At 52.1% G+C, this 22,977-nt stretch overlaps 2 protein-coding genes and 1 non-coding gene across 7 annotated transcripts in view; 1 reads left to right on the forward strand and 2 right to left on the reverse strand.

Moving 5' to 3' along the window:
* The first annotated feature begins 3,255 nt into the window (after positions 1-3,255).
* TUBB4B (tubulin beta 4B class IVb) lies at positions 3,256-5,369 on the forward strand. 2 transcript variants are annotated; one of them, XM_015645087.3, is made up of 4 exons: positions 3,256-3,379; positions 3,466-3,574; positions 3,653-3,763; positions 4,167-5,369. In XM_015645087.3, the coding sequence occupies exons 1-4, from the start codon at positions 3,323-3,325 to the stop codon at positions 5,225-5,227; spliced, it is 1,338 nt and encodes a 445-aa protein (XP_015500573.1). In that variant the 5' UTR covers positions 3,256-3,322; the 3' UTR covers positions 5,228-5,369. The 2 variants fall into 2 exon arrangements, with proteins under 2 accessions (XP_015500573.1, XP_015500572.1); XM_015645086.3 differs by having other exon boundaries at positions 3,466-3,763.
* LOC107212150 lies at positions 5,359-11,088 on the reverse strand. The gene is made up of 4 exons (XR_004499666.1): positions 10,625-11,088; positions 9,317-9,411; positions 7,059-7,176; positions 5,359-5,448 (listed from the first exon to the last, which is right to left on the reverse strand). It is a non-coding gene; the product is annotated as an uncharacterized LOC107212150 (transcript).
* A 7,836-nt stretch (positions 11,089-18,924) lies between these two features.
* The window catches only part of LOC107212107 (discoidin domain-containing receptor 2-like), a 31,570-nt gene continuing 27,517 nt past the window's right edge, over positions 18,925-22,977 (reverse strand). For all 4 annotated transcript variants that reach the window (XM_019008457.2, XM_019008456.2, XM_019008455.2 and 1 more), the window contains 2 exons: positions 22,203-22,352; positions 18,925-21,112 (listed from right to left, as the gene is read on the reverse strand). In XM_019008457.2, coding sequence (XP_018864002.1) covers positions 20,972-21,112; positions 22,203-22,352 — 291 coding nt within the window. In that variant the 3' untranslated portion in view covers positions 18,925-20,971. The remainder of the gene's footprint in view (positions 21,113-22,202; positions 22,353-22,977) is intronic.

Raw genomic sequence — 22,977 nt, forward strand, 5'->3', positions numbered from 1 at the left:
AAAACACGATGTGGGGAGCACAAACATCCCACCTCAGCACTGATCCTTTCTCTGTCCTCTCAGCCACTAGAAATGCACTTTGGTATTTGGCTCAGGCAGGACCATGGAATGTGCAGCTTTTTATCCCAGAATTTGCCTCACACTCAGTATTCCATGCAGAGGCTTGCCTTGGGAGGAATGCTCCATGTGAGCCAGGGTTCTGGCACAGACCCGCTGTGGTACTGGCCAGCTCACCTCCTGGCACAGACTAATTAATGCTGGCCTGCCACAGCGTTAGAAACAGCAGGGCTGGCATGGTCAGCAGCTCCAGCAGCTCTCCATGGAGATTCCTGTGTTCCTTCTCAGAGAGATCTTAGAAGTACTGACATTTTACTTAAATTTAAAAAATGGAAAAATATTTAAGATAGAATTGTCATTTCCTGTGGAAGTGCACATAGCTAAGAACAGAAATACTCACTGACTAGGCTAGAATTAGCAGAAAATTAATGATGCACAAATAATGCGTCCTCCATGGATATTCAGGTAGCTGAACCTCCTGGGGAAACCTCTGGAAGCTCAGAGAGCAAAGTTTAGCTCCTCCATAGGGTCCTGGCCCTGTCCACCAGGAGCGATCCTGCTGGTGTTCTGCAGACAGGTATGGGAGCCTTAACCGAGCAGAGCATTTCCACTCTCACACTCCCTCTGGGAATGCTGGGGGTGGCAACAATTGCTCACTCCACACATTACAGAGCAGCTTCCCAAACATGAAAGGCAGGGCAGGCTGGAGGAGAGGCTGTGGGAAGCACAAAGTGAGGATGTGGATGACACTAATGCACAGGCCTTTGCTTTCTGGGCCTGGCTGGAAAAAACCCAAACCTGTATCTGCATTAAATACAGCAGCAATTGTACCAGAAAACCTCCCCCAAGCCCTGCAGTGGCTCCCCCTCTCCATCTCAGGGCAGGTTTTCCAGGGTTTCCTGAGCACACGTGCCTGTGAACGCTGTGCTGAGCACAGCTGATGAGAATTGATGCTGAATGTCCCTTCCTGAACAGCACAACACAGGCAACACACTCTACATTCCCTGGTTTTAATCAGAAAGAAGTCAGGATTCCTTTTGTACATTACTCTGAAGAGACAGCATCACATCCTGCAGGAAAAGCTGTCTTTACTGATTAGCACAGCCTTGTGTGAAATCTTGAGCAAGTCTTATCCAGATTCATCCTGGCTGCCTTTGGTACCTAAATGATGCTGCAGTTTTTGGAACTGGTCACCTCAAACAGCATCACAGAGAACAGAGGACTGCTCTGAGCTGGAGCAGGCCAAGCCATCCCTTTCCACTGATTCCAGTGTGAACACTATTCAATCGATGCCTGTAATTAGTGGGATAAATCTGGACCCTAATGCCTCGGCATTACTCAGCTCTCTCAGAGGGAACTGCAGAAACCTCCTGCATTCCAGCTGCGGATGTGAATGATGAGATGTGTGTGTCTCCCCAGCCACCTCGGAGGCTGACACAGGCCTTTCCCAGGCCCCTCTCAGGTCACTCCTGATGCTCTGGGGCTGCTCCAAGTGTTCCTGCACTCCTTCCAGCACCTCTGCAGGAATACGTTGTTTATGTGACAGAAATATCGATCCTCATAACCTTTACATTAAGCCAACTACCAGAGGCCGTTCAACCTCCAGCCAAAGACTTCACAGGGCTTCTATATCCTGCCACCTCCTCACCTGACCCAGGCACAGGATTGGATTATTGTTATCCAGGCACAGATTCCGGGCTGTGTACAAGCCGTTTGTGTGTCACACAGAGCTGGCCTGTGTCAGCAGAATTGAGGTCATGGCTGCATTTGCCTCAGCCCACCCCACGGCAAGGCAGCAGGATGAGACTCCCTGCCTTGGGAGCTCCATTAGGAGCCTCTTTCAAGTCTTTCCTACAGTATGAAACGAGATGCTGGGACTTGTAGATCCAGCCGGCATCACAATGAGTACACACAACCATAAAAAGATTCTGCTGAAACAATAATCAAATATGCCTAATAAAACTGTGACCAATAGATGCACTGTCTGGGCAAGAATGTGCTCATAAAGGTAGAATAAGGGACAAGGAAAGGCGAGGGTGGTATTTAACCAGCATGAAGTGTCTGGCTGCCTCATGATGGGGCTGTAGTACCCACACACAGCCCAGGATGGAGGTGTCCATGTGGGGAAGCCCTGGTAACCAACATCTACCTCAGATCCCCTCACGGGCAGGAGCCCCTCACTGGGGCCTTCCCCTCACATCACACGGGCTTCTACAGAGCTGCCACTGCACGGCTCAGAGCAGCCCTAAGGCCTCACAGCCCCTCACAGCAGCTGCCAGGATCCCCCTCTGCCTCCACAGCCCGTCAAGCCCTCACACTTCCCTCACAACCCCTCACAGACCCTCGAGCTCCCACAGTCTTCTCCCAGCTTCCAGACCCCCTGAGCCCCCACAGGAGCCAGATTCCCTGAGCCGTCAGAGCCCCTCTCATCCTCCCGAGCCCTCACGCTCCCCTCACACCGCCCGCCCCAGCCCCTTCCCGCCACCCGCCCGCGCTGTCGCCATGACAACGCCCGCGCGCGCGGCCCCGCCACCCTCGGGCGGGACCGCGCGCCAGAAACTGCTGGAACGTCGCTGCAGCCCGCGCGTGCGCACGCGGGCTCCTTCCCCCACCCGCTGCGGCGCCGGCTGGAGCGGGACGGGGAGCACGGGCAGGAAAGGAAGGAGGGAGGGAGCCCTGCCTGGAGGAGTGGAGGCGAGGGGTGGAGGGGAAGCGCTGGGGACCCGCGGGGAACCCGCCCTGTCCCGCAGTGAGGAGGAGCCGCCGCCTCCGCTGCGCAAAGCGCGCACTCGGGTCTGTGAATGGGCGGCTGCGGCGGCCACCGCCCAGAGCCCGCTGCGGAGTCACTGCGACGGTTACCAGGGCACTTCGTTCTCCGCCAATCAAACGGCGTTAACTCATCCCCCAGGGCCGGCGGCCAATCGGCTTCGACATCAATCATTCAATTGGGCCAATGGGAAGGGCCGGGAGCGAGCGGGGGCGGGCACTCGCCGCTCCCGGTTGCCTAACTGTAAAGCCAACAGACAGGCGGGCGGGGCCAATAGGAGCCGTCGGCTTGAGTGACAGCGGCGCAGCCAATCAGATCCTCTCATTTTTAGAGCCTCGCTATAAGCATCCAATCGTTGCTGCGAGTGGCCGCCTGGGCGGGGAGAAAACGGCTGCGCGCGCATTCCGCTGCTATATAAGGGCTGGCGGTTGCTTCACGCAGCCAGAGTCGGTTGGGGGAAAGCTGGGCTCGTAGAGAGTGGTCTGAGCCGTCGCCATCATGAGGGAGATCGTGCACCTGCAGGCCGGGCAGTGCGGGAACCAGATCGGAGCCAAGGTCCGGGCGGGGATAGAGGGCGCGGGGGCGGGAGGGGAGCGCGCCAGGTCCGGCGCGGCCGCCGCTGACGCGCTTCTCTTGGACAGTTCTGGGAGGTGATCAGCGACGAGCATGGTATCGACCCCACCGGCACCTACCATGGGGACAGCGACCTGCAGCTGGAGCGCATCAATGTCTACTACAACGAGGCCACAGGTAGGGCCCGGACCCGCCCCAGCAGGCTCCCCCCGGCCCCCCCCGGGCGCGGTAGTCACGGCTCTCCCTGTATTGCAGGCGGCAAGTACGTGCCCCGCGCCGTGCTGGTGGACCTGGAGCCCGGCACTATGGACTCGGTGCGCTCCGGGCCCTTCGGGCAGATATTCAGGCCAGACAACTTCGTGTTCGGTGAGTGCGCGGGGGCGGGAGGAGCCGCGGGGTGGGGCGGGCAGGGCACTGCGGGGCTGCCCCGCCGCACATGCTCTGAGGGACCGGCCCGGACGGGGCTAATCCTGGCGTGGAATACCGGGATTGCGGCTGGGAGCAGCTCTGAGGCGGCACCAGAGGTCGTTGCTCTTCCGATTCTTCGTTACCGCCTCCGAGCGTGCCACCGGGAGAAACGGAGTGGCTGCTGTATCATTGATAATTAATGTTTTCCCTCTGTCTGCCGAGCCACTGCAGAGGTGCCTGTGTGAAACCACAGCCCTGTGCTCGATAAGATGAAAGCTTTTATGGAGCCTGATGCTCTTAAGCTTTGCTTGCAAGCAGGAAGCAGTGACCGTAATCTAATACGAAAATGGCTCTTTTCCAGGTCAGAGCGGAGCAGGAAACAACTGGGCAAAGGGCCATTATACGGAAGGTGCTGAATTAGTCGATTCTGTATTAGATGTTGTAAGAAAGGAGGCAGAAAGCTGTGATTGTCTCCAGGGCTTTCAGCTTACTCATTCCCTGGGTGGTGGCACAGGTTCTGGCATGGGTACCCTTCTCATCAGCAAAATCCGTGAGGAGTACCCAGACCGAATTATGAATACTTTCAGTGTGGTGCCCTCCCCTAAAGTGTCAGATACTGTAGTAGAGCCCTACAACGCCACGCTGTCGGTGCACCAGCTGGTGGAGAACACGGACGAGACGTACTGTATCGATAACGAGGCGCTGTACGACATTTGCTTCAGAACACTGAAGTTAACGACCCCCACCTACGGTGATCTGAACCACCTCGTGTCGGCCACCATGAGCGGTGTCACCACCTGCCTGCGGTTCCCGGGCCAGCTCAACGCTGACCTGCGGAAGCTGGCAGTGAACATGGTTCCCTTCCCACGTCTGCACTTTTTCATGCCCGGTTTTGCCCCGCTGACGAGCCGTGGCAGCCAGCAGTACCGGGCTCTGACGGTGCCAGAGCTCACCCAGCAGATGTTCGATGCCAAGAACATGATGGCGGCGTGTGACCCTCGTCACGGCCGCTATCTGACCGTGGCCGCCGTCTTTAGGGGCCGCATGTCCATGAAAGAGGTGGATGAGCAAATGCTAAACGTTCAGAACAAAAATAGCAGCTATTTTGTTGAATGGATCCCTAATAACGTTAAGACAGCAGTCTGTGACATTCCACCTCGCGGCCTCAAAATGTCTGCCACCTTCATTGGCAACAGCACGGCCATCCAGGAGCTGTTCAAACGCATTTCTGAGCAGTTCACTGCGATGTTCCGCAGAAAGGCTTTCCTGCACTGGTACACAGGCGAGGGCATGGACGAGATGGAGTTCACAGAGGCTGAGAGCAACATGAACGACCTGGTCTCTGAGTACCAGCAGTACCAGGATGCCACAGCTGAGGAGGAGGGGGAGTTCGAGGAGGAGGCTGAGGAGGAGGCAGAGTAAAGCTATGCAGTTGAACACCTGTAAATTTTGTTTAAAGTTGTATGAACTCATTCAAAAGTTCTGTTTGTGTTGTGTTATTATTGCTGTTTCCAAGTCACTCCCAATGCTGTACAGGCACCATTAAAGCAGTTTTCACAGTGCACGTCCCCGTCTCCTCTGTTCGCACCGGTACGATTCCCGCGTGCCGTTCCCGTAAGTGAGCCCACACAGTTCCTGCAGGCCTGCAAGAGAAAAAAACACAGGAGCTCGGCCACCCTGGCCATGGCAGCCACCCCTCTGTGCTGCCCTCAGCCAGGTGACGCCTGTTGTGGCCCTGGCAGCATGGCAGTCCTGCTCCTGCCGCTGTGGGGAGTGGAGGAATTCCCTGCTGTTCTCCACAGGTACTGCTGGAGGGGGACACGTTTAACAGGGAGGGTGAGATCAACTCCAGGCTGGATCTAAATTTAGGTACCTGCCTGTGGCCTGTTGCAGCCTGGCTTGGCAGGAGCTGAGCAGGGGCCATGGGAGGTTTGAGCTGCATGGGGGCACAAAACGGTGCCCCAGAGCTGGCAGTGCAGTGCTGGGTGTTGCTGCAGCAGCTGAGCTGCTCCACTGCAGCTCCTCAGCCCTGCAGAGCCAGCAGGGAGCCCTGGCCTGGCCCAGGGCTGCAGGGCACAGCTCTCATGACAAGTGACACCAAAGCTGTCCCAGGCACACAGCCCTTCTGCAGTGATTTCAAAAATCACAGAAGAGGTTTTGATAATCTGGTGTTGGCACAGGCTCTGTTTGGGGTGAGCTGGACACCTGACACTGGTTTGTCTCCTGAAAACCCTGTATTAACAGCAGGTTTTTACAATGGAACCAGTTCATGTTTGGCATCACTTCAAGCGACAAAGCTGTCACCAAGAAGCTGGACAGGAGGGAGCAGGTTCCTTCCCTGCTAAAGAAATTGTGTTCAGCGTTCTAAATTATAACTGCTTTTGTTTGAAGGTTTTCTGCCTTAATTAATTTTCTCCACCCAGAGCTGGACTGGTTGGAGCAGTTAAAACTCTGCTGACTGGTGGCTCCAGAGGCAGGGAACTGGGAATGTGTGCAGGAACAGGGCCCAGTGTCACACCTGAACTCAACATTCTCCTCTCTGGGCTCAACCTCCCCATCAGCCACAGCCCAGCCCTGACAGGAGAGTTGTTTTCCCACTCTTTGCTTTCAATCCTGCCATATTTTCTATCTTCTCCCATTTCCCCTCTCTGCACTGCAGCAAGGACAAGCAGAGTTCTGTTCTTCCCAGCTGGGCTCCATGATTTCCCACCCACATTTCTGAGCTGTGACCAAACACAGCAATGCATTCGTTGCTGATTTGTTGAGGTTTTTTAACCTGGTACATAAATGCTCTCAGGTGCACGGACACACCTTCCCCTTACACACAAAATTCCTCCAGACCTCTCCTAGGCAGCCCAAGACATCTCAGGGCTCAGGCAGGACAAACACCTTCTCCTTACACTTTTTGTGCTTTCTCAACCCCTCCACACCATCTACCTTTTCCATTTTTATCAGACTTCAAGCTTTTTAGAACAAATCCCTTTCCTGGCATGTGACAGGTGGGATGTCACCGAGTCTCCCCTGCCTCGGGGAGGGGCTGGTGCCTGGAGATGTGAAGCCTGGGAGAGGCTGGCAGTGGGAATGCTGGGCTCTCCTGCAGCCAGGGCATGGCAGAGTTCCAGCCCCTCAGCACAGACCAGAAAAAACCTCCAACCCATGTGAAACATCTCAGTGATTGTTCACTTCTGTGCCCCTCCAGCCAGTACCAGCGCTACTCAACCCAGTAATTAGTGCCAGCAGCTGATGAACTCACATGGTACAAAGCCCATGTAGTCAGGTATGAGTCCAGCACGGCTGTAAATTTTGGTGTCTGGCCAGTGTGTCCGGGGGAATCTTGTGCCCAGTGTATAAGGTGGATTTCTCTGCAAAAGCTGGAAAACAAAACAAATCAAAAATCTCACAACAACATGGAATGGTTTATTTTAAAACATACTATTTTTACCAAAGTCATGTGCTCTGACTTTGCATTATATAAAATATTTAAGCCAACATAAAGCAATTCTCTTTCCAATCCTGCTTTCTTCTAATTAAGAGCTACATTGCATTGTTTCTTTTCCCAATCCATAATTTTTTCTCCTGCCAGCTCACCCCCCATGCCCACAGCACAGCCCAGGTGCTGTCCTTGGGATCCTCACAGCCTGCAGAGTTTATTCCTTTTGGGATCATCCCCAATTCCCAAAGGCCTTGTGCTCCTGCTCTGCTGTCCCTGGAGCTGCTGCTGGGTTTGGGTTTGACCCCCTTTGTGTTTCCATGAGCCCCAGGAACAGCCTGGAATTCCCAGGCCAGGAGGAACAGGAAGGCTTAGGGAGCGTGAAGTGAAGGAAGAGTGTAAATCATCCCCTGCCCTCTGGGATGTGTGACAGGTGAGTGTCTGGGTGTCACAGCTGGGTGTCACAGCCACAGAACCCCCAAAGGTGTCCCTGGAGCTGTGTTTGGGATGTGGAGAGGGGCTGTGGGTCCCATGGGGTCACAGAGCCCTTTGTGCCTGCCCAGGCTGGGGCTCCTGCAGAGGATTTTTGCTGTGCCTGCTGCAGGCACTGAGCAGTGATCCATGGCACATCTGTAACCGAGGACAACAAAGATTTAGGGCAGGAGATTAGTGGATTGAAGTCAGAAGCCATCTTAGCTAGAAATGTGATTCTCCTTTCAGCGTGTCGGCTCCTCCGCCGCTGCCAGCCCGGATTCCCGGGTGGACAGAACCTCCTTGGCATGGCACTGCCAAGGCTGAAGGCATCAGGGGCAGGGAGGATCAGCAAACAGCACATTCAGGAATAAATGCCTGGGTTTTGTTCTCTTAGCTCCATTTCAATTCCTAATCACGGCAGCAGGGAAGGAGACAGAAACCAGCGCTGGGAAATAACATTTCATCCAAAGCACGACGCTGCCCTGCTGCTCTCCTGCTGACTCATTTCTGCCCAGCTGATTTCTCTGAGCTGGGGATCCTCAGTTTTGGGCGTTTTTCCTACATCAGCCCTGTGTGCTTGGGGATGAAAACACAGCAGTGTGTTCCGGGGTGCAGGAAGGGCTGGGATGTCTCAGCCTGTAATTGATGTGCTGATCTGCTGGACCAGGGAGGCTGCTGCATCCCCAGGATCTCACACCACTCCCAGGATCTCACTGCATCCCCAGAATCTCCCTGCATCCCCAGGATCTCCCTGCAGCCCCAGGATCTCCCTGCAGCCCCAGGATCAGCCCCAGGATCTCCCTGCATCCCCAGGATCTCACACCATCCCCAGAATCTCACACCATCCCCAGGATCTCTCACCATCCCCAGGATCTCCCACCATCCCCAGGATCTCCCACCATCCCCAGGATCTCACACCATCCCCAGGATCAGCCCCAGGATCTCACACCATCCACAGGATCTCACACCATCCCCAGGATCTCACACCACTCCCAGGATCTCCCTGCATCCCCAGGATCTCCCTGCATCCCCAGGATCTCCCTGCATCCTGGGCTCAGGGAGGGATGTGTAGCTCTGAATACAAACTATTAGCTGCTGCAGGAGGGATTTTTACCCTTGCAGAGGGATTGTGTGTCATTGGATGGGAGCTCTTACAGCAAGGGGACAACAGTTTTTCAGAAGGGAGATTTCTGCATCCTTCCCAAAGGGAGAAGAAAGAAGGTCGAGATCCCTTTAAGACAAATTGTGTCAGGAAAGGAAAAAGCCTTACAACCAATGAAAAGACACATCAGCACTGCCAACCAGAGGAGATGTGTTCCATAAGGGAAGTGCAGATAGTTGAATCCTGCATTTCTGCACTCAGAGCAACATTTTTAACACTTGACCCTGCCCTCAATAGATTTCCTTAATCCTTTTATGAACTCATTTACCCTCCCTTAACATCCCAAAGGAACAAATTACAGAATTTAATTGCTGATGTTTTCTTCAACATTACCTAACAGTGTTTGATTTTGCTCATACCCCAGTTCCAATCCTGCTACACTGAAAATTCAGGTGGATCAGCATCAGCATCATGCACATTCTTATTTCTATAATCTATAATCTACCTGTTCTCGATCAAATTGATTCATGGCTTTCTTCACAGATGCAATGTAGGTCATGCCAAAGTTTTCAGCAGCTCGGGGGATGAATCCAGCGTAGCCTTTGGGTGGGGGCAAGAGAGAACATTTTCTGCTTGAAAACATACAATGATCATTTAAATATCAACCACCCTGAGAGTGGAGGAGCCTGAGATGGATATAAAACCTTAAAGTATAGGAAGGAAAAAAATTAATCTGTTTAAATTGTAAAATTAACTCTTGCATTTCTTCTCTGAAAGTGGTTTTTTTTTCCTTATGATTCCCAAGGAAAACACAATGGCATGAGCTGGTTTTTGTTGGTCTCCATGTGGTATGGAAGAACCATTTCATTTTCTTAGTTCTTTTTCTTTTTATACATCTACAGCTCTTTCATGTTTTCTCCCAGTTTAATATACATTCAGGGGCTAACAATGGCATGTCCAACCTTTTTTCCTCATCTGCTTTGCCCATCCAACAAATTCCCACAACAGAAACTGTATAAAGTCTAAAACTACATAAAACTTTTCAAGATAAAACCTAAAACCAGCCCAAACTCCTCTTTCTAAAGGAACACTTTGGAGAGAGAAATTTGTCTTCTCCACCCTAAAGCATGGACACTGCCTGATTTTAATTGAAATATTGTGATCCCTGAATTCCTGTGATCCACTGGAGTGGGATCCTTGATGGGGGAGCTCATCCCATCACAGCTCTCCTGGAATGTTCTCCCAGAGCAAGGGGGGACTTACAGAACACCCCTTGTAGGACAGAGTTTATACCTTTGTGGTATAAATAATAATAATAATAATAAAATAATAATAATAACAACAATAATAATAATAACAACAATAATAATATAATATACTCTATATATATGCTATATATTAATAAAATAAATCTATAAAAATACATATAAAATATATATTATATATAATAATAAAAATAATAAATATAACAATTCTAAAATTGTGGCAGAGTTTGTGCCATACACCCCTGTGTGTGGATTTGGTGACTCAGGAAAACATCTGATTTTTAGGAGATGAATAACAACCCCAGCAGGGTGGGGCAGAGCCCAAGCACCAGCTCTCCTCACCCTCTGGAGCTCCCCGAATCCCTTCCACTGCCCATGGTGACATCCACAGGGTGACAGCATCCCAAAAAAAAAGCCCCTTGCAGGGAGAGCAGCAGGGATATTTCCCATCCCAAACAATCTGAAGCCACTGGGTAACACCACTGAGGTTTACCCATGGGGGAGAAGGGTCCCATCATTTCCTCAGAGGTGCCCTCCCCGTGTTTTACCTAAAGTGGCTTTTTGTCTGATGGCATTTGGGACAGGCAGCACTGGCAATGCGGAATCTGCTGTTGCAACCCCTCCTGGCAGTGCCACACCTCCAGTTGCTATCTGCTTAAAACAAAAAGAGGAATTAATTAAATCAAACAGCAGGAAAACCTCGGCTCTGCTGCTGAAATCACTGCCAGGACCTGGGAATGACAACTGCTATTTCCAGTTCTTCCCACACTAAGAGTTACCCCAACCATTTCTGGGAAAGTCAAATTAGGGGATGAGCAAGCAGCAGACCTAGAGGGGTTTGCAAAATCCCCATGGAGAAGAAGGGATGTAAATCTGCTGTAAATCAGGAATGCCCCTGCTTGGGATTTACATCCAAGCCAGCTTTTGACTCCTTGCGTCAAACCTTTAATCTCTGTCTTCAGAGGATTTCAGAGCCACGGCTGCAGGAATGTGACAGGGGCTGCTGCTGGCTCCAGAGGAAATAAAAGGGTTTTTTTAAAAATATAATAAATATAACAATAGTTTTTAAAATAAAATTAAACAAAACATGAAAGCCGTTGGTGTGGAGGGATATTTGGCTGTGCTGAGGCAAATCCCAGTGCTGGTGTTCAAAGGAGAGGTAATGATGGTGGGAAATTCAGGTGGGGGCAGATACAGTGTCAGAAACCAAACCAAGGTGCTGGGACTGCTCTCTTTGGGAGGAGGAGGAGGAGGAGGAGGAGGAGGAGGAGGAGGAAGGCAGCAGCATTCCTCCAAAGACACCCTAAGGAAGCACAAGCCTGGCTGCCCAGCACAGCACAACTTCAGGGATTTTGGGATTGAAGCCAAACCCACCCAAATGAGAAATGAAACCTTTTTGATTGGGAAGCATAATTAATGATCAAGACCATTTCCTGGAGATTTGCTGCTGCTGGAAACATTTCTGATCTTTCTTTACACAAACCCTTAACTTTGTGCCCTTTCCACTCACACCCACATGAAATTCCCTCCTCACCCCACCATCCCCAAGCCCCCACTCACCGTTTTGCTCCCTCCACAGTCGCACTGGCACGTTCCCAGTTTCCCCAGAACACTGGCCAGGGGTGGCTTGGCCACCTCCATCTCCATCTCCTGGGCTGCAGGGTGCAGGCCCAGCCCTCGCTGGGGCTCCGGGGGCAGCCAGGTCCTGCTCTCCCCCTGCTCTGGGGGGCACTGCCAGTTCCTGGGGTCCATGTGGGTCATCATCGGCTCCTCCACGGGCCTGGGCACGGGCTGTGGCCCCAGGGGCATCTCAGGAGGGTTTGTGATGGGCTGGTAGGTGACATACCCTGAGGGACAGACACCGAGTTAGGGACAGGCCCAAAGAGGGTGAGGGATCCCCGTTATCCCCTCTGAGGGGATGGAAGGAGCCTGGAGGTCAGTGGTAGAATCAGAACAGCTCGAGCTGGAAGAGACCACAAGGATCCTTGCACATCCCACAGCTCTGTCATCAGCCCCATGATGAACCAGCCTGCACAGAAACCACCACAAATCCCAGTTAAAAAACATTTATCCTGACTGCCAAATAGTAAAATATCACCAGCCAAGCTAAAAAGTAGGAAAGGAGGGAAAAACCCTCAATCCTCAACTCCACGTGGCTGTGCCAGCCCACCCCAAACAGAGCCCCCTCCAAGGAATTCTTGCTCTGGCCCCGTTGCTGCTCATTGAGGAAAGAATCTGCTGTAACACCAGCTGGAAAAAAATTACCTTACACTGTGAACAAGGGGCAGAGCCCTGTGATTTGAGATTCTGCTGGCACAGCTGAGTTTGGTCACTTTTGTCTGATTTCCCCTTAAAAATCCCCCCTGACGTGGCCCCCCAGGTGCCCCAGCCCCAGGAACTTTCTCTTCCTCTGTGCCAGCTGAAGCTGATTTTTCCCCTCCACCCCACAGCCACCTTCTCTTTATTGGAAAACTGTTTCTATGTCAGCCTTGTCTTTCTAAAACAAACCAAATTCCTTCCATTTTCATGCTCACAGGTCATTACATTTTTTCCCAGGTCATTACAGCCTTGCTCTGAGCTCCCCTTGGGAGCACATCTGCATCCCAGGCCCCATCCCAGGGAATGAGGCACCAGCAGAGGCTCCAGCTGCAGTGCTGGATTAATGCAGACTCAATCTTACAGCTTTTTTTCCAAGCTGAATGATTCCATGATTTCTGCAAATCTGCAGAAATCAGAATAATCATAATTATATAATAATGTGTATATATTCTGTCTAGAACTTTGTGAAATATATATCATATGCTCTATGCAACTGAATTATCAAGTGTCCAGGCTGGCACCAGAATAAAGAAAAATCCTGGATTAAAAGGATTTTTCAATCCCAGTTTTAAAGCAGGTTTATTTTTTACTTCATTATTAATAAGAATGTTGAATCTACTCTCTTGCTCCCACAAACCAAAGGAAAAGGAAACTTAGGTGGTTCTGTACTTGGGAAATCCATGTGAGATCCTTTTTATGACCCTGAGGTTTTCAAACTGATTGATTCTGAAAGGCTGCACAGTGAGGCATGAAATGAAAAGCCAGGAGAGCACAGTGCTTTTGATTTGAGTAAATATCCACATTTTCAGGTCCCTGCCTGCACTCTCAGCCTGTGCCACAACCAGTCCCAGCAGGGCTGATGGATAATTCAGCACATCCCTGATCCCATGGAATCACAGAACCTCCTGAGCTGGGAGGGACCCAGAGCCTGATTTCACACCCAGCAAGAAAACAAATGGGATTCAACTGACAGAAACCAGCAAAGCACTTGGTGCCATAAAGAGACTTTACCAAAGCCAGTCCTCCAGAAAAAAATCTTGAGTTTGCTAAAGGCAGCCCCGACACTGCCATGAGCTCTTTGATCACCATCACATAAAACAGCCAGGGGGACTCCAGGCAGCAGCTGGGGAGGGTTGAAGGGATGGCAGAGCTGGACAGAAGGAGCTCTTGGTGGCCTTGGCAGCACAGCCAGGGGTGGCTCTGCAGGACCTCACCCAGGAGCAGCAGCGTTGGCAGCAAGGGGAAAAGCAGAATAATGAGAGCAACTCGGCCAACTGGTTAGTTGGGTCTGCCCAAGCTGTGGGTTAGACCAAGGAAATGCAAATTCAGATCTCCAGGAATGAAGGCTGTAAACCTGTGTGGTGGAGGTCTGGATCCTGGAAAACAGGGCCAGGAGGAGCAGAGAGGCCACGAGTTTGCAAGAAGGTGCACGGCACAAATTCCCAGTGAGAACTGAGAAAGTGATGCTTTGGTGTTTCCCCAGGGAAATAAAGACCCAGATCCCACATGGGCACATTATCCCCGTGCTCAGCCTGGAGGAAACTCACTCCCATTGTCCAGGGCATCCACAACAGCCACAGAAACACAAATGTGTCCCCAAAGGATGGCACGTCCCCAGGGGGCTGAGCAGGATCACAGGGCAGCTCTGCCCAGCAGGGACCAGGCACTCTGCCCAAAGGGAGAATCCTGCAAATCCCCAATGCTGGGAATCCACATGAGCCTGTCTCAGTGTTTGGTGGAGGAGATGGGGACTGCTAGCAAAGAGGGAAAGGGAAAGCACAGGAGGTTTTCTGCTGAGCTGAGGAGGAGCAGCAAGAAGCAGAGTCAATGCCAAGCTGTCAGAGCAGGGTGAGCTCTGCACCAGGCAGCTGAGCCAGGAAAGAATCTGAGGAGACCAGACCTTCCCCAGGAAGATGGATTTCAGGCTGTGGAATTGTGCTGGGTTTGACTGGGATAGAGATGATTTTCTTTCTAGCAGCTAATACAGGCCATGGTTTGGATTTGTGAGCAGGCAGCTGTAGGGGTTCAGTTGCCAGCCAGGAATTCTGGAAGAACTGGGGAGTGAGTTAATGATATTCATAAAATCACTTCTCTTCATCCAACTGAAGATAACCTGGGAACTGAAACTCTCCACAGCACAAGAATCCCCATCCTCATGAGCTGAGGCCAAGAGCTCCAGCTCCTCACTCTGCTGCTCTCCAGGAGTCAGTGCTCCTACACCAGAGCTGTGATTGCTCCAAGGAAAACCTCCCATTTCATCCAGCAGCCTTCCATGGGCACAGACCCCAGGGCTGGTAATTAACCCTGTGCTCGTTAGCAGGGTCCATTTGCTCACCTGGATGATCGATGTGGTAATGGAACTTATGGAGGTTTGCCTGGTTGTCCAGTGGTGCCAGCAAGGAGCGAGGGCTTTTGCTGATGGTGGGATCTGTCAGCACATCGTGGGTGATTCTGCCATAGGTGTTCCCAAATTTGAAGGGGAACTGAGGAACGTAGCCCCCATAGCTGAGGAGGAAACCAAAAAGGAGCCATCACCGAGATGGCAGTGGGAGACATCCACTGGTGGGGAAAATCCCAGGTTTGGGCTGGAACAGACCTTAAAGCTCATTCAGTTCTAACCCCTGCCATGGGCAGGGACATTTTCCACCATCCCAGGAGCTCCCAGCCCTGTCCAGCCTGGCCTTGGGCACTGCCAGGGATCCAGGGACAGCCCCAGCTGCTCTGGGCACCCTGTGCTGGGCTCTCTCCACCCTCCCAGAGAAAATTCCTGCCCAAAATCCCATCCAGCCCTGCCCTGTGGCAGTGCAGAACGTTTGTACCCCAGACAGGTCCTGGCAGGGAAAGGGATGGATGGGATGAGCACAGGGGGAGAACAGAGACCACACATGGGGTACTCAGGAGGCCAGGAGGGAGTGTCTGTGTTCCACGTGTGAGTTCCCACCTGGCAGCACGAAAACTGGCTCATCAATTCACAAGCTTGTACAGGCACAGGCCTTTGGGATGAGGTCAGGGAGCAGCACCTGTGGATGGGAAAACTCCCAGCACAGCCTGGGCTGAGGTGGCTTTGACAGGACCAACATCAACAATCCCCAGGTAAAATAACATTTCCAGTTCAATGTGGCCCAGTTTAAACTTTGCAGTGCCTCTGTGCTCTGACACACTGTGAGTAACTGAGAAAATCCCAGTATTGAAACTCAAAAATCAGAATAATTCCAGTATTGAAACTCAAAAATCAGAATAATTCCTCTCTTGCAGCCTCTGCTCACAGTGAGGAGTGGGCCCTGGCTGTGAGCCCACCCAGGCAGTCCCTGGCACAGGGAAGGTGTCAGTCCCTGGAACAAACACAGCTCTGGTTTTTGGGATCTCTGTCCCTGGGATGGGCACTGTGACTTGTTGGTGGCCAAGGACAGGGCAGGTGCTGGAGCTCTGGCTCTGATCCGAGCCACCAAGAGAAACTCGAGCTGTTCCAGTCTCAGATTTCCTACTGGTGATGTCATTCCAGCGCTGAGGAAAGGTAGAGCAGCCAGTTGCAAGGGACAGACAGAAACATTCCATCAATGAGCCCAGCACTGGTCTGGGGATAAAGCCAGATGATGCATGAGGATCATAAGATGATGAGTAAGTACTTTCCCTTCCAAATAGTTTAAACAACAGGCAGCAGAGCTGTGCATTTACTCTTGGCAGGTTTCCCCACTCTGCATGCAGGATTCTCCCTCCAGAGCAGCTCATCCCCAGGGATTCTCAATGAGTCTTGCAACAGGGATGATAAAAACGAGCAAGGGCACGGATGACACAGCCCAAATGATGACAGGATGGCCAGAGGAACTTTGATCACAGACAAAATCACAGCTGGGCTGAGGAAGGGCTCTGTTCCCCTGCAATTAAACACGAGGTGACCTGGGTGAGTCGGTCTGGGTGCACAAGAAGGGATCTGCCAGGGAGGGAGTTACAAATGCTGCTGGTAAAAGCCTGGGAAAGGATCAGCCTCAGCAGGGCTGTTTGTGCTGATGTTGATCCTTTTGGGGATCCCTGTTTGGGGCTCAGGCTGGTGAGCAGTGACAGCCTGAGCCCATCTCACCCTTCCCCTGCTCAGCCTTATCTGTTCCATCACCACTCCCAGGCTGCCACCCAAACCTGCTCTGCCTCCCTGGTCGCCAGCAAAGCCTTGGCCCTGGGCCCATCCTCACTTGTCTCCAAACCCTTCCAGCTCTGCAGAGCCAGGCTGAGCCCAGGATTCACAGACTGACCCCTTCTCTGCCCTCCCAGACCTTCCCAAGCCATCCCACTCATTGGGTTTAGGCTTCCCAGTGCTCTCGAGCACTGTGGTGGCTTTCCAAGCTCCTGCTGTGACCATTGCCTGGCCTGAGTGACCACAAGGTGCTTTGGTGGTCTCTGTGGGTTCACTGGCACAGGGGACACCTGGGGACAGCCTGGACACAAACCCTCCTCCTGTGACACCCCAGTGCAGGGCTCTGCCCTTCAGGCAGTTCCTCCTCAGCCTCAGCACCCAAAGCAGATGTAAAACAGCTCCTCCAGCAGCCAGGGGGGCTCAGGGAGAGCCCTGAGCCTGCACAGCACCAACAGGAACAGCAGCAGGACCTGCTCCCTCCTCCTCCTCCTCCTCCTCCTCCTCCTCCAGAGAGGAGCAGCCCCAGCTGCTGCCAGGCTTGGAGCTGCTCCTGAGGGAGCTGCAGGCAGGGAGGGGTGAGCAAGGGAAGGTGTTGAGGCTTTTGGGGCTGCAATTCCAGCCACAGCTCCCTCCTTGCTGTCCCTGGTGTTTCCCAAGCCACTGTCAGCACAGCTTTGACAGCACACAAGGAACATCACATCAGATGGCCACAGCAATGCAGAAATGAGTTAAAAACCCCTCAGCCTCAGAGCTTATCTAAGTGGGAAGGTACAGAGATCAGAAATGGAAAATCCTGCCCTGTCACTGGGAGGGGAAGGGCTGAGTTGGTGGCTGCAGGAGCAGCCTGAAGGAAATGAGCTCCAGCCTCTCCCTGTGGCTCAGGATCTGCCTCCCCAGACCTGCCCTGCACCACAGGACGGGGCTGGCATTCCCTGTGCCAGGGCTCACCCCAGCCTGGGCTGATCCCAGGGATCCCAGACCCACAGCAGCTGCTTTTCCCCTGGGGGCCCTTCCCACCCCAGGCCAGGTCTCACCACAGGACCCCACACACATCTCAACTCACAGCAAATCCCTCCCATTCCCATCTTACCTTCTCCCCTGTAACTCACCACCTCATATCCAGGCTTTCTTCTATCCAAGCCTTTAGAGGAGAGTGTCACAAAGAGCTTTGGAAAGAAATCCAGCAACTTATGGAGCAGATCACAAAACTTTCCAGTCTGACCCAGCTGCAGGCCATGGCTCCAGCCCAGTGACCAGAGGGTGTCACATCTGTACAACCACTTAGACAAAGGAGACTTCCAAAAATCCCTGATGCAAATATTAAGAGAGTTTGGAAGCCAAACCCTGCACAGTAGCTCTGGTGACATTTGGCAGCTTAAAAGAAATGGGGAAAAATGATGGGGAAAGAACCATTTTGCCATTCTGGCTTTGCTGTGCGTGTGCTATGGCACAGTCTGTAGCTCTGCCCTTGTTTCTCTTGGAGCTCTGTCTCCTTCAGAGTGCAGTTACATGGAATATTGAAGTGTCTTTTGTAAAAACCCAAAACATCCTGAGTCATAAATGCTCCCTGATCCCAACCAGAGCCACGTGTGTTGGAAATGGATGTTTTGGATGAACTTACCCAGGAATGTAGTAGGGGTTTTTAGGGAAGATGTTGTTTCCCTTGTAGGCTGCCATGATGGTGTTACAGCTCGAGGTGGGGAGGGGGGAAGGAGACACAGCTCAGTGCAGTCACCAGGGGAGCCTCTGTGATGTCAGCCCCCAACAGCTTCCACCTGCAGCACAAAACCCCTCAGCTTCTGCTGGACACAGCTCTTTCTTTCCCCACCTGGAAGTTTTGGATGAGCACAGGAATTTCAGAGTGTTTGTCCGGCTTCCTGAGGGCTCCCAGCCCCGAGACAGCGGTGCCAGATGTTCCCTGTGAGTGGCCCCAGCCCAAAAACGTGTCCATGGCTCCCACCCCTCAGCAGGGCTCTGGAGAGCCTGGCTGTGCCTGCCCCAGGCCCTGTGCTGGCTGCAGTGGAGGCTCAGCCACCCCTCCTGAGGATGGGATGATCCTTCACTGCCCAATTCCTGCAGGATAAAGGTTGTTCCCATTCCCAACCCCTCATGGCCAGTGCACAGGGGCTCCTGTTCTGGAGATGAAAAAGCTGCTGATTAAAATGCAGCACCAACCAACAACCCCAGGCCCATCCAGGTCCCACCAGCACGAGGGGATTTGGGCTGGCACCTTTCCAGCATTTCCAGAAACTCCCTTTAAAACTCTCTTCATGGTGAGTGGCTGCTCCCTCCAAACCCAGGGGTGACACAGTCCCTGAAGAGCTGTGAACGACCCCACCAAAATGTCAGTTCTCAGGGCAGACACCTGGGTACATAAAAAGAAGTGGAAATTCACTTTTGTCAAGGTTATCATTAGAATTTATTGATATGAGACAAACTTTGTATGTCACCATGTCAATGGAGGAACAGCATGTCCAGATGTCACAGAGCCCACCCAGGGACACTCTGTGCCCCAGGAGACCTCACACACGGCTGGGTGGCCCTGGGGACATCTCCTGGGGCAGGAATGCTCCACAGATACCTTGGCTGAGTGGTTTTGCCAGACAGCAGCACCCAGCAGCAGGAACCTGCTGGCTCTGGCACCAACAGGGAAGGGCAGCTCACCCCAAGCCCCTCCAGTCACAGAGGGGAAAAGAGAAAACCTGTTTGGGGGTGAGTTTCCAGGAATCCCTGCAGGGAGGTGAGAGCACCCTCTGGCTCCCTAAAGGGGCTCAGAGGAGCAGCTGGGGTGGGGACACATCCCCAGCAGGACAGCCCAGGCATGGCTGGAGCCTTCCCAAGGAGCAGACACAGCCATGCCACGCTCCAGCCTGGCATCTGCCCATCCAGAAGCGGGGTTTTTCTTTTAGCACAATTATCCCTGTGTTGTAACCACTCAGACATTCCCCTCTCAGCAGTGCCCTCTCACAGCACAGCCAGCCAGTCATTTATGCTTGTGGCTAAAATGAAAATTATCTTTATAATCTTTACTGGAAATACATTTTATGCTGGATTCTACTTTAAAAAATAAAAAAAAGCCAAGTGCTGAGTTTTCATCCTCTCCCAGCTTATGAAATATTTGGTTTGGTCCTAAGTATCTTGCTAAATGATTAGAGAGGGAATAGCAGAGTATTCCCCAGGCACCTGGTAAATCCACAATGGATTTATTGTAGAAACACACTGAATTCTCTAACTCGCTCCAAACGGATTTCAGAGCCCTCTAAAACCCTGCAGAGAATGAGCTGCTTGTGACAGGACACACAAAAAGCAACCCCAAGTTGAATGAGGCCCCCGCACTGAGATAAAGGCCAGGCCACGGCAGGGGACAGCCCTGTGTGACAGCAGTGACAGAGCCTGGCCATGGCACCAACCTGCTGCACATCTGGAGAGGAACATCTGGCTCCAGACACACACCTGTGTGCTGCTCCTGCCCCTCTGCTGGGAGCTGTGACAAGTGACAGAGGGTTCTGCTCCCCATCCGCTTCCACCAAATCTAAGTTCCCTCTCACACGTAACAGCATTGATTTAGAGATCTCATATTGATGGGTAATTATACAGGATTAATTGCACATCAGTCCATTGTGGCTACAAGTTCATTAGGTTAATAAATCTACATAGTGACAGTAGTACAGTATCAGCTACTTCTCAATACAAACTCCCTACCCTAACCCTAACTTGTAGGTCAGAGGAAGACCTTCTAACACAGTGACCTCCCAAAGACCTTTAACATTCATTTTAAAATCATTTTTCCTAGAAAATAAAAAAAAAATCCAGTGTGGGGAAAACGCACATATATAACCAAAGCAGTGCTCAACAACCACAGGAAAACAGAACATCATCTTGGACTCTTGTTTCAGCATCTTCTGTGGACCCTGGCAGCGTCACTCCCGAAGGGTCCCTAAATGCTCCGTCAGTTCCCTAGCCCATTAAACCATTTCCCAGCTCCAGATGTTTCTGGCCTCCCACCATTGTCTGTAGCAAGAGCACACAGAAACACTTGTTCATGTGCACAAGACTTCCATCAGATTCCATGGAATAACTCTAGAAGGCTGCAGTCTTTCCTTGCAGAAGCGGCAGCGCTCTCACCGACCGGTGCCTTCTCTTCCAGCCAGGAGAGAGCTCCAAGTCCCTCCAAGTTTTACTCATTCCTTCTGCCCAAAGGTGTGTGGGTAAAAAAAAAAACCCTCTCTCACAGTATTCCCAGGAAATGATTCAGAAGAGGAGATGATTTTTCAACCAAATGAGATCCTCTGGTCCTGTGTGTCAGACCATGGCCAAGAGAATGAGCAGCTGCCATGGACGTCCCAACTGCAATAGGCCAGGGAGGGGAGCGAGGGGCCTGACCTGAGGGACAGGCAAAGACACCCCAAAGTCACTCTGCTCTCAACAGCTTGCCTCTTTCCTGGAGTCAAATGTTTGATTCCATCTGTTCTAGCAGGAACTGGTGGATCATGTCAAAAGTGGGACGATCTTTGATATCCCTGCTCCAGCACTTCAGCATCAGGTCGAACACAGGGTTAGGACACAGAGGAGTCTGGGAGAGATAGATCTGAAAGGAAGAGAGTCATGGCATTTCAGTGGGGCTCCCACAAAAGAACTGAACCTTTACTAAAGTAACACCAAAAGACATTTTCATTCCAGGTTTACAAGACACAGCCACCATGCAGGGTTTGGAATCCCTCCAGCCCCAGGCTGGCACTGCAGTCTGGACAGAGCCTCTCAAACAGCACCACGGACACTTTGCCAGCTTGGCTGATGAGCTGGTCACAGAACAGGCCTTTGTCCCCCAAGAAAACAGGAATGCTTCTGAGGGCTTTGTCTTCCAAGAGACAGCAAAACACAAACCAAAACCAAATTTACCACAATAAAATCCAAGTACTTTCAACTCACCGCAGACAACCCATGAGGCTTTCTAAGCATCGTGACAGCTTGTTAGCAGAGACAGAAAAAACACCTTTTAGAGCTTATCTACAGCACAGCTTGGCAGAATGATTCTACTTCTCCCTCTCATTTTTTAGGCTCTTGGCTAATCAGTATTTAGAAGATGGTGAGTGAACCCCTCATCATTTTATTTCCCTTAATTCTCTGGTGCTGAAGGTGAATTTTGGGGAGAACTGCTCTGAACTGCTACTCCACAGCTTTGGGTACTGAGGAGATGGAATGTCCTGCACCATCACTGGTATCTATTATTGAGGGCAGCAGCAGTGGGAACAGAACAACACAAAAGCCCTTCAGCAGCTGGGGACGGCCAAAGGCTTCTTGGCATGTGTGGGGATCCTACAGGGAGAATCTGATCCCCTGGGAACTAACAACTGCTCCTTCCCACCACAACTCCCTCCTGCTTCCTCATCCTTCAGAGGCAATGCTGCTGGGAGAGAGCTGACAGGAGGAAGGAGCGAGAGGATTGTGTGGGAGAGCCTGGAAAAGCTGAAGCCAGGGCAGAGTGAAGCGGTTTAGAACAGGGAAGAGGCAGGACAGAGCCGAGGGATTCCTCCAGTGAGACTCAGAGAGGGAAAACTGGGCCCAGAAAAGGGGGAGGAGAGGCAGGACACAGGTGAGCAGCTGAGTAGAAGCAGAGACTGCTGCAGGTGAGGTGAGGGCAGCAGGGAGGCCCTGGAAGAGCCCGTTGTGTTCCTTACCTGCCTGCCCTGGCTGCGGAAGAACTCGCCCGTGTTCTCGATGACCTGCTCGTCTGTCAGGAGGCTGTAGGGCTGCTCCTTGCACAGCACAAACATCTCCCACAGGGTCACCCCGAACGCCCACACGTCGCTGGCTGTGGTGAACTTGCCCTGGGGACAGAGAGGATCTGCTCAGCCTCTCAGTCTGCACCCTCTGGGGCTCAGGCTGGGGAAAGGCTCCACACAGAGCCAGCACAGCGGGTGAGCAGCTCCCAGCCACACACACAGGGCTGACAGGGCTCTTTGTAGGGCAGCAGGAGCACGTGGGGGTCCCACAAGCCCTAAGAAGGTGCACTTTTCACAGGGGCAAAGCTTTGTAACAGGGAGCAGGTCCCAGAGAAGGCCAGAGACTTCTGCCCCTCCTGAGACAGTCTGTTTGCAGCAGAATAAAATCAACTGAGGGAGGGGAGACAGTCACTGCCTACCTCCACCCAAAACAGCAGAGCTCACAGAAAAGCCTTTGAAAGGGAAGCAAAGCCCTCAGGGTGAAAGCAGAGCCAGAGCAGTCTCCAGACTCTTAGAGAAAAGCCCAAGATAATTTTGATTTTTGCACATTTAAGAAGCCAGTGACAATCTTCTTGCTGTCCCTGTTTTCTGTCTTCAAAAAATGTGCCCAAACTGGCTGTGTTTGAAACAATGTGTTTCTGGAGAAGTAAAAAGAAGATTGCTCAGAAAATAACACAAAACACTTGAGGAGCTGGAGGGCCTGTTTGGGCAGAAAACATCAAAGCCCCAC

This window comes from Parus major, chromosome 17, assembly GCF_001522545.3.
Source record: "Parus major isolate Abel chromosome 17, Parus_major1.1, whole genome shotgun sequence".
NCBI lineage: Eukaryota > Metazoa > Chordata > Aves > Passeriformes > Paridae > Parus > Parus major.